Source organism: Carica papaya, chromosome 7 (assembly GCF_054855325.1).
Source record: "Carica papaya isolate Zhongbai chromosome 7, ASM5485532v1, whole genome shotgun sequence".
NCBI lineage: Eukaryota > Viridiplantae > Streptophyta > Magnoliopsida > Brassicales > Caricaceae > Carica > Carica papaya.
Window position 1 is genome coordinate 1,714,553 of NC_142315.1, and position 11,285 is coordinate 1,725,837.

At 36.5% G+C, this 11,285-nt stretch overlaps 2 protein-coding genes across 3 annotated transcripts; both read left to right on the top strand.

The window, feature by feature from the left end:
• Nucleotides 1-293: 293 nt before the first annotated feature.
• LOC110817884 (C2 calcium/lipid-binding and GRAM domain containing protein) lies at nt 294-7,117 on the top strand. The gene is made up of 9 exons (XM_088208680.1): nt 294-1,451; nt 1,780-3,024; nt 3,411-3,593; nt 3,733-4,016; nt 4,130-4,246; nt 4,399-4,661; nt 5,405-5,570; nt 5,895-6,167; nt 6,271-7,117. Exons 1-9 carry the CDS (start codon nt 1,106-1,108, stop codon nt 6,460-6,462), a joined length of 3,069 nt encoding a protein of 1,022 aa, XP_088064806.1. The 5' UTR covers nt 294-1,105; the 3' UTR covers nt 6,463-7,117.
• Nucleotides 7,118-7,632: 515 nt separating this feature from the next.
• LOC110817928 (SMAD/FHA domain-containing protein) lies at nt 7,633-11,039 on the top strand. 2 transcript variants are annotated; one of them, XM_022046649.2, is made up of 3 exons: nt 7,633-7,791; nt 8,185-8,783; nt 9,923-11,039. In XM_022046649.2, the coding sequence occupies exons 2-3, from the start codon at nt 8,308-8,310 to the stop codon at nt 10,743-10,745; spliced, it is 1,299 nt and encodes a 432-aa protein (XP_021902341.2). In that variant the 5' UTR covers nt 7,633-7,791; nt 8,185-8,307; the 3' UTR covers nt 10,746-11,039. The 2 variants fall into 2 exon arrangements, with proteins under 2 accessions (XP_021902341.2, XP_088064218.1); XM_088208092.1 differs by having other exon boundaries at nt 7,647-7,791; nt 8,225-8,783.
• Nucleotides 11,040-11,285: the final 246 nt, after the last annotated feature.

An 11,285-nucleotide genomic window follows, 5' to 3' on the forward strand; every position in this document is an offset into this window, starting at 1 on the left:
TTTAGAAATAAATTAAATAATACTAAACTTTGTAATTATTTTGAATCAGGTGGATTTTATTGAATAAAATTATATTATAAGATTTTGATAAATTATTAATATGAAATTTTTTTCTATTGTATAAAATAATTTTTTAATACTAAAATAAATGAATTATTTATTGCACGTAATTGATATCACACGAAAAGAAACAAAAAAATAAAAAATAAAAATAAAAATTCAGAGAGAAAGTGGATTTGATTTCAGAGTTTATAAAAGTCAAAAAGTCAATCCTTATACGCGCAGTTCAGTTACAATTAAAAAAGTCGCACCTCCTTTTCCCTTACGATTTTCTTAATTTTATATAGTATTTTCAGTTTCCATTTTAGTTCCTTGCGTTTCAATGCAAATATACACACATCCATGTATATATATATATATATACACACACACACACAGTTAAATCGTATCTGTTTCTGAATATTTTCCATTACAGGGTTTTTGGGTCTAAGGAATCATCAAATCCGCCACTCATTTTTTGTTTGAAACCCTCTATCGTGCCTGATCTCCCAATTTTCCATTCTTGATTGCCATATATATATGTGTATATTATTTTCATTCCATAACGTGCGCGTCTTTTCGATTACTGTTGAATCTAAATAAATTCATTGCGTCATCATCAATCACTGTTTCTTCTTGATTTATTTGCAAAATTAAGTTATCCTTCTTCAATAATAATTTCTTCTTGCTATTTTAGTTGAAAGAATATTTTTCTCCGTATTCGAATTTTCAGTTCCGATTCTCTTCTGGTAAGCTCTGCGTTGAAGTATTATTCCTCAATGCCATTGATCTCTTTTGACTTCTCAATCAGATTAGTATATTCATTATTCCCAAACAAACACCGTTGTCTACTTTTTTATTCCTTTTAGCTAAACCTTCGTTTCTTTAGAGATAATGTCGTTCTGTTAATTGTGGGAACAGAGTGATCGCCATTCTTTAAGCTATGGTGACCATGGCCTCTGGTTCTTGCGAATCTTTATCTCGTTTACTCTTCTAGTTCTTCTGGTGTCCTTATTGATTAAAGGATTGTCAGTAATTGGTGAGAAAATTAGTGGGGTCTAAAGACATGAAGCTTCAGGTTCGAGTAATAGAGGCGCGGAATCTACCGGCGATGGATCTAAACGGGTTTAGTGATCCGTACGTGAGGTTACAGTTGGGAAAAAACAGGTCGAGGACCAAAGTGGTGAAGAAGTGCTTAAACCCAACTTGGGGAGAGGAATTCTCTTTCCGGGTCGAGGATTTGAATGAAGAACTTGTGATTTCTGTTTTGGATGAGGATAAGTACTTCAATGATGACTTTGTTGGGCAGATTAAGATTCCAGTTTCGCAGGTTTTTGATGCGGAAAACAAGTCTCTTGGCACTGTTTGGTACCCTTTACAGCCAAAGAATAAGAAGTCCAAGAAGGACTGTGGTATGTGTCTTTCTGTTCCTTAGTTAGTTCTGTTCTCTGGTTGTATTTCTCTTAATTGGGTGCTTGAGTTTTTAGCTCAATTATGTCCCCTGTTCAAGTTATTTTCTCAAGTTAGATGGTAGGTCGCCTTTGAAAATACGTCTTCTTGTTCTGGATTTTAGTGGTCTTGTTGCTTGGGTATGGATTGTCTTATATATTTGGATTTGGGAGTTCTTTCTGCAATCTCCTGCCGTCTCTACATTATGAGTGTTTTATGGGCATGGTTAGAGTAGCTTGTGTAATAAATTATTGAAACATGAATTCTTTTTCTTTTTAATCTTTACTGCAGGGGAGATTCTCTTAAATATATCTTTTTCTCAAAACAATTCATTCGTGGACTTCAGTTGTAATGGTGATCATGCACAAAGCATGGGGAAGCTGGCAGATGTAACTTTAGAATCTTCTGCCAGGTTTTCAAATGTCACATCAACTTGTCTCTCTCCGGTGAGACAAGAAGATTCGTATTCAAGGGAAGAGAGGTCTTGTTCACAAAAAACCTTTGCAGGTCGAATTGTTCAGATGTTTAACAAAAATTTAGATACACTGGCAACCACTTCTGCTAAAGGCATAGAGACATCAGAGCTACTGGAAGATACTAAACCTGAGGTTTCTGATGACAGAAGTGAAGATCAGTCCTCTTCTTGCTCTTTTGAAGAATTGGTTAAAACCATGGAGTCTAAAGATTCGGGTTCTGAAATTCCAAGCAATTTACCTGGAGGGGTCCTACTGGACCAATTGTATATGATTACGCCTTCTGAACTAAATGTTTTGCTTTTTTCACCCGATTCAAGTTTTTATGCATCATTGGCTGATGTGCAAGGAACTTCAGAACTGCAGATGGGACCTTGGAAATTTGAAAATGGAGGTGAGAATTTGAAAAGAGTGCTTACTTACATTAAGGCTGCAACCAGGTTAATTAAGGCTGTCAAAGGAACTGAGGAACAGGTGTATCTAAAAGCTGATGGGAAGGCATATGCTGTTTTAGCCAGTGTCAGTACACCTGATGTCATGTATGGTAGCACCTTTAAAACTGAGTTGCTCTACTGCATCACCCCTGGGCCTGAACTGCCATCTGGAGAACAGTGTTCACATTTGGTGATATCATGGCGAATGAACTTTCTGCAGAGCACCATGATGAAAGGTATGATAGAGAATGGTGCAAGACAGGGCCTTAAGGACAGCTATGAGCAGTATGCCAATTTGCTATCCCAGAATGTAAAGAAAGTTGATTCAAAGGATATTGGGTTAAATAAGGATCAAGTTTTAGCTACATTACAGGCACAGCCACAATCAGACTGGAAACTTATAGCACAGTACTTCGCTAACTTCACTGTGGTTTCCACAGTTTTTATGGGAATTTACGTGCTTGTCCACATATTGCTTGCCTTGCCTAGCACAATTCAAGGGCTTGAGTTTCTTGGGCTTGATTTACCTGATTCGATTGGCGAATTCATTGTGTGTGGAGTCCTAGTTCTTCAAGCTGAAAGGGTACTAATGATGATATCACGTTTCCTGCAGGCTAGAAGGCAAAAGGGTAAGATTTACATATGATAATTGCAGTTTTCCAAACACCCTACAACAGTACTGTCTGCCGTTAGAGCCTTATATTCCCTTATAAATTACTTGTACACTTTTTTATTTGTATGAAATCAAGTGGACTCACATGACTTTTCTCTTGGCTTTTTGTGCAAAGTTAGTTGAGTGTCAGATACATAGTTTCATTAATTATTGCTTCGTCTGGATAACTATTGGTTTTTCTATCTATCCTTTTTTATTTGGTTGTGCTGCATCTTCTGCATGATTTTTGTTAATTCCGTTTCAGTAGAACAAATTTTTTTTTCCCCATTTAGTGTTTTATCTGCAAATTTATGTTCTATTTCTTATGCTGCTTATTTCGATTCCTATTATATTCAATAACAGGTGGAGACCATGGAGTTAAAGCACATGGGGATGGGTGGTTGCTAACTGTTGCTTTGATTGAAGGAAGCAATTTAGCAGCAGTTGATTCAAGTGGATTCTGTGATCCATATGTGGTGTTTACCTGTAATGGGAAGACCAAGACTAGTTCTATCAAGTTCCAAAAATCTAGTCCTCAGTGGAATGGTAAAGTTACAAAGTCCTTAAGCAAACAATTTTGGTAATCTTACAAATGTTTTATCAAATTTCCTATAGTTTTTGCCCTAAACAGGTTTGAACGTTTACTTGATCAATCAGCTCAATGAGTTATTTTTGACATTTCCAGAAATTTTTGAATTTGATGCAATGGATGACCCTCCATCTGTTTTGGAAGTTGAAGTTTATGATTTTGATGGACCTTTCGATGAAGCAACGTCTTTAGGCCATGCTGAAATTAACTTCGTAAGATGTAATATATCAGATCTGGCAGATGTGTGGATTCCTCTTCAGGGAAAGTTGGCGCAGGCATGCCAGTCTAGGCTGAATTTGAGAATTTTCTTGGAAAATACAAGAGGTGGGAATGTTGTTAGAGAATATTTAAGTAAAATGGAGAAAGAGGTCGGGAAGAAGGTAAATTGTGGACATCCTGCCCTCGAAAATTCTTTTTGACAGTTTCTTATATGTCTTATGGTTTTCTTCTTGCTTTCTTATATATTTTCCTTTTCCTAATGGAATATATGTAGATTAATGTGCGTTCTCCTCAAACAAATTCAGCATTCCAAAAACTCTTTGGGCTTCCGCCAGAAGAATTTCTCATCAATGATTTTACATGTCATTTAAGGAGAAAAATGCCTTTGCAGGTGCTGTTACGTGGTTATATGCTGTCAAAACTGTTATCACTGTCTTTCCTTAAGTAGCACTTGAAAATTATTCTGTGCAACAGTTGTCAATTAATTGATCGAATGATATGTCCTTAATTCTATTCTACTGATTTTGAAATGCACTTCTGCAGGGTCGCTTGTTTCTATCAGCAAGGATCATTGGATTTCATGCGAACTTATTTGGGCACAAGACAAAATTCTTCTTTCTTTGGGAGGACATAGAGGACATTCAAGTCCTAGCTCCTACTCTGGCTTCAATGGGAAGTCCAATTATTGTTATGACTCTCAGGCCAGGTAGAGGCCTGGAAGCAAGGCATGGTGCCAAGACACAAGATGAGGAAGGCAGGCTGAAGTTCCATTTCCATTCTTTTGTGTCTTTCAATGTAGCACATCGGTAATGACTCAGCTCTCTCTCTCTCTCTCTCTCTCTCTCTCTCTTCTTCTGCAATGTCACTACTTAATATAATTACTATAAGATATGTAATTTTTTCCTTGAATTTTGTTAAGTCTTAATATCTTTATGAGTTGAAAACCTTTTGCCTAAACAGTGACACTGACACCCTTCATTTGATTTGTTTTCATTTCTGATTATCTATTCTGTTGTTTAGATTTTGGGTAGACCTATGAAGAATTTGTTTCTTTACTTTCTATTTTGATCGGAGTGAAGGAAGTGCATGTTGTGTGGATTACTATAAGATATCTTTTTAGAAGTTTTGCTGAAATTATCTGTTCAGTTCTTTATGTAATTTTAGTAAACTTAAAAAGAATGTCTTTCAATGTAGCACAAAGGAAGTGCATATTGTGTAAATTCCATTTTGGTTTTCTGTCCAAATAACTCAACTTTGTTATGTTTCATTCTAGTGGGGAGGGGATATTCATTTGAGAAATTTCCAGATAGATTTAATGAAACTACTTGCTACTCACTTACATCAACATCCTTGTACTGTACTGGTTATACTATAGGATTTTCTTTTGATTTGTATAACTAAGCCATCTCAAAAGCTGCAAATTGCCATGAGTACTCAAATGTTTAATGGGAGTTTGGTTTGGTAATATAGCCGAGGTCTATGACAGAAACCTGGCTTTTTAGAATTGTGAAGATCTTTGACTTCAAGAAATTTGTTATCTTTTAAAAAGGACAATCATGGCTCTGTGGAAGGCTAGATCATTGACTCCTGAGCAGAAAGTGCGTATAGTTGAAGAAGAATCAGAGGCCAAACTCCAAAATGAAGAGAGTGGTTCTTTCTTGGATCTTGAGGATGTCAGCATGTCTGAGGTTTATTCGTCATCTCTCCCTGTTCCTGTAAGTTTACTCACTCGCCCTCTCTCTCTCTATCTCTCTCTCTCTCTCTCTCTCTGTATCTATCTATTTCTCTTCGCGCATGTGTTAATGTATGGAAGCACATGTGTAGGCATATGCACATGTCCATACGTCCATGTGCTCATACTGGAGCATTCATATGGACATGGACAATTGCTCATGTATGTTTATGGCTGCATATCATATGAAGGGCATGCACTTGCACATCTGAATTTAAATTTTGAGCTTTATTAGCTTCAGTTCATATATTTTGCCACTATCTATTCGTATGTGATTATGAGAGCTGTATCTTATTGGTGACTTTAGACTAGTTTCTGCATGGAGTTATTCAATGGGGGTGATTTGGACCATAAAGCTATGGAGAGAGCTGGTTGTCATAACTATTCTTGCAGTCCATGGGAATCTGAGAATTCTGATGTATATGGGAGGCAAATATATTACCGTTTTGACAAGCGTATATCCCGGTACAGAGGAGAGGTAACCAGTACACAGCAAAGATCTCCACTGCCTGATAAGAATGGTTGGCTTGTTGAAGAGGTCATGACTCTCCATGGGGTTCCACTTGACGATTATTTTAATGTAAGAAGACTACTAGAGTTTTATGCTTGCGTTATTGTCACCCTTGTAACTTTGTTTCTGTTGGTTTGTTAAAGAAATTAATTGGTTTGTTGATCATTTGCAGCTTCAGCTTAGATACCAAGTTGAGGATTTACCCTCAAGATCGAAGGGCTGTCACGTACGCGTGTTCTGTGGAGTTGCATGGCTGAAAAGTACGAAACATCAGAAAAGAATTGCAAAAAACATCCTTTCCAGTCTGCAAGACCGGCTGAAGGTGGTATTTGGTGTGGTGGAGAAGGAATTTGCCAACAGATGAAGTGGATAAAAGTGGTATTGTCTGAGGTAACTGGATTGGCAAGAGGTGATGCTAATATACCACCTTCCAATTTTGATCATATTCTCTCCATTTCCATGAGTTAGTGCTGCTGACCTATACGATTTGATATTCCATAGTTTTGGGATGGATCGCAATATGCTATGTAAGGTCTTGTTTAGGTCTGCAGCCATGATTTACCGGATGCAATCCTAACATGCTCAACGGGGACAAAAGTGCCAGCAACATTCGTCAGAATGAGGAAACTCTTCTTTGAACAATGGGATCATGACTGATTCCTTCCTTCCATAGTTGTAAAGAGCAGAACCCTTGGTGCAGACAGGTCTGGGAATAGTTCGGATCCTCAGTAACATGGGTGTACCGATAGTTGAAAACTGAAACGACATTCTTTCTAGGAATTGTATAAGTATTGTATCTCTTTTGTATAAGTTGTCTCTACACTGATAATCGAAAAAGTAGAGTATTCTTTGAGCACGAAATATATGTGCTGCTGTTGTAATCCAACATTTTAATTGGAATTACAAAAACAATGTCTCCTGTATGCGTGTTAAGCGCTTCAAGTATGTAAGCTGATTCAAATATGTAAAATTGTTCATCAGACTGATATTAAATTTGATTGATTGATTTTCATTTTTTACCATTGAAGTTAACATCCATGTTCAGTTCAATGACAAGTTCTCGTTGATTTTTTAGAATATTAGTTCGAATGTAAAATATTTTATACGATCGATCAAGTTAACAAAAATAAATAAAATTAATAGATTCGAAAATATTTGTATATTTTTCGTTATATAAAAACTGATTCAAACACAATTCGAAACTTCCTAATTTAATTAAACACGAATTTTATTTCGATGTTCATACAAAGATTTTCATATAATAGTGGAGTTGGACTTTTAACCTTTATATTATTATTTTTTAAAAATAGACTTTTAACTTATATATATTATATTTATATTATGTAAATTTTGTATTTATGTTATTTTATTATTATATTTACATATATATATATCTTTTTACTAATATACTTTATTAATAATAAAAATATACCATACAATTTATAAATTAACAATAACCTAAATTGCAGCAGGTGAGGATATTTTCGTAAAACTGAGAAAACAGAGGGAGATTTTGGTCGAAAATATAAAAAAGCCAAGAGGGATCCTGCACGAAAAATATTTCCTTTTATCGTAGAGGGAGCAAATCCGGTGTGTCAAGGGAATTGGGGATTCCGCTTCTTTTCGGCGTCTGCGATTTTGGGTGATGATGGCCCAGCTCTTTCTTCTCTCCCACTTAAAACCCTAATCAAAGGTACTCTTTTCTACCTTCCAATACTCAATCTTTCCTTATTTAACTTTCAGTTTCTTTGTTTGATCTTACCATTTTCGTTTTTTCTTTCTCATCATTATTTGCCTCGAGTTTTGTTTTTCCTTATTTTTTTTTTTTTATAAATAAAACTTGTTTCTTCCGGTAACTACCGGATTATTGCGTGCATTTAGTTACAGAATGAAGCTAATACTTACTGTGGTTTGCTGGTGATTGTTACACAATATGACAATTGGATCGCTTTCTCGATATGTTTAGTTCAGTGTTCTGTTGATATTTCCGTTCTATCTGTTTACTATGTTTGGGCCTTAGGCAAAATTTATTCTTCTTTTTCGAGTAATTTTAATTGGAATATTTTTGCTTGTTGAACTCCTTCAGGGTTTTGATAGGAGGATACCGTAATGTGTTCTTTTCTTAGGGGCTGATGTCTTGTTCTGCTGGCGTTGCTTGTAAATTATTGTTGAGGGAGCCTATTTGAAAGATAAAGAAGGTATAAATATAATGTACGGAAGAGCAGGCCTTGAACGGTTTAAGAAAGGTCAATCCTTGGAACCATTTGCAGTGACGGTCAATTCTGCTCCGAGAGCTACTAGCCAATCTGCTGCTAAGGCAGTTTCACATCCTGTAATTCAGTACTCACAATCTCAGACTTACCCACAGCAAACCCAGTATCAGCATCAGCATCAAGTTCCGCAAAAACCTGCGGTCCCTGAGGCAGCTCCTTTGGTGGGGCAAGCTCAGCAGGTGACTCAGGTTGGAGCAGGGCAGTCTACGTGGCAGCCTCCAGATTGGGCTATCGAGCCTCGGGTAGGTGTTTATTATCTTGAGGTGTTGAAGGATGGAGAAATTCTTGATCGGATTAATCTGGATAGGCGAAGGCATCTATTCGGGAGGCAATATCAGACGTGTGATTTTGTGCTTGATCATCAGTCTGTTTCACGCCAGCATGCTGCTGTAATTCCTCACAAAAATGGGAGGTTAGTTTCATTTATTGGTCTTATTATTTGACTCTTTTTATGCGGTGTTGACTTATTACTATGTAACAGTTTCTGCCCGCCCTGACTTAACTGATAACAATAATGAATGTAAACTGTCACGTTACAGTATGTATCAAAGTGATAAGAAGATGAATCGAAATAGCAAGCTTGTGTGCAGTTTAATGATCTAGATGTACTTGTTGATGATCTCATAGTATTTTAGAAATATAACAGAATTTTAGAAACCACTTCCATAATTCAACCCCCTTACTATATTCCATCCCTCGGCAGTCATATTAGGGTTGGTGATTCTATGGCCCCTTGGTGATCATATGGCCAAGTTGTGTAAGGTGATCTCATAGAAAAAGGGAGAAATGAAAAGAACAAAAATGCATCATAAGTCTCTTTCATATTGTAGTTCCCTTCTGTTGAATTTGTCTCAAATTATAGTTCTATATAATTGAAATAGGAATATAATACAAATATGATAGAAATTTAAATGAAAATAGTAGTCTAATTTTGAGGCAATTTCATATCCAATTTAAACTATGTGTTCCTGTGGCTCATTTTTTTTTTACTAGTGAGAATGTAAAATCCATGGTTATGGAATTGAAGATAAGACTGAATTTGTTCTAATTTATATATCAAATATGTGAATTATGACTAACTTCTGCAGAACAAATTACTAAGATATAGGAGTTTAAAAGGATAATAGATTTGAACAAAAATGCACCGTTATTACTTTCTATGCCTAAGACTAGAAATTTTTTGGATATAGTCAATGTTGACTAAGAAACTTGTTGAATGGTTAGGATGAGTGATCATATCTGCCAGTTGTGTTATGTGATCTCATAGAAGTACGAAGGAATGAAATGAAAAGTAGAGATGAGAAATGACTTCCATATTGTCAGGACCTTGTTATTTTCTATGACTCCAGAGTGGGGTTTCTCCCCTTGTAATCAGTGCTGATGAAGACACTAGGTTAATGGTTAGATTATCAGCTTAAGAAGTGACCTAATCGTGCTGCTTGGCAAAAACATATATATTATTTTTTTTGTAACACATGATTTGGCTGTTTTAGTTTTAGGAGCTCTTTGATAAACCACGTGTAATTTACAACCTTTTAATCATTTCCACAGCATATATGTGATTGATTTGGGATCGGCACATGGAACATTTGTTGCAAATGAGCGTTTGACCAAAGACACCCCTGTTGAGCTTGAAGTAGGGCAGTCTCTGCGGTTTGCTGCATCAACAAGAACTTACATCTTAAGAAAGAACAATGCAGCTCTCTTCCCTCGTACCCCTCCACCCACAGAGATTGATATACCCTCACCTCCTGATCCTTCTGATGAGGAAGCTGTCGTGAACTATAACACACTTCTCAATCGTTATGGTCTGACCATGCCAGACCTACTGGGAAAATCCACTGCATCTAGGGGTTCGTCAGATCACAAAGTCGATGACCAGCAATCAGAGAGAGCTGCTAAGAGGATAAGGAAACAAAGAGTTACCTTCAAGGATCAAGCTGGGGGAGAACTGGTTGAAGTTGTTGGATTTTCAGACGGGGCTGATGTAGAAACAGAACCTGGTCCATTAGGCGTGAAAGAAGGGAGTCTTGTTGGAAAATATGAATCTCTTGTGCAAGTCACAATAATACCCAAAGGTAAGGAACAAGCCTCAACAAAGGATGAAAATGCTCCACAAAGAGGTGTGACTGATAAACTACAACAGGTCCTGAATAAGGTTAAATCTACTCCAACAAAAAGTGGGATCTACGATGATCTTTATGGAGAACCACTTTCTGGCCAAGTGGGTTCTTCGTGGGCATATCATACCGTTGGTTCTGAGGGCAAACCGGCTTCACCAACGAAAGATGGAGAAGGAAAGAATGATGATGCCTCAGGTGAAAATAACACCAGGTCTTATGATGAAGACGATGATGATTTATTTGGTGACTAGTTGAAGCAAGCCGAAATACTTGTGCCAAAACTACACTCTGAATGTGCAGGGGGGGGGGGGGGGGGGATGAGTGGAATAGAAACAGTGAGAAGCCGCAATATTGTGGGTGCAGCAAACTTTTGTTTCCTTTGTAAATGAGATTTTTTTTTTTTTGGTTGTATTTTACTGGCATTCGTTTTTTTTGTAATGACTTACCCAATTAGGGGTTTTTAACCTCAACCAAAATGAGGATTGGCTTGAAAATCCTGTGTTACCCTGGAGGAAATTGGAACAAGTAGCCAAGATTTTGTTTAACTGGTTATTGGATTATCAAACTCTGGTTGTCAACTGCTCTGGGAGCCAATGAATATGAAGTTAATCACCAAGCTTCTACTTAAAATTTCTTTTAAATAAATAAATAACTCTTTTCCACCCTTAAACAAAGTTAATTACTTGAAGTAAAATCATGAACAAATCATATGTTTAACATGAATTGAATATATAGGTTTGTATATTTTGAAATGTTATGCTTAAAAATGTATTTATATATGTAATGTTTTA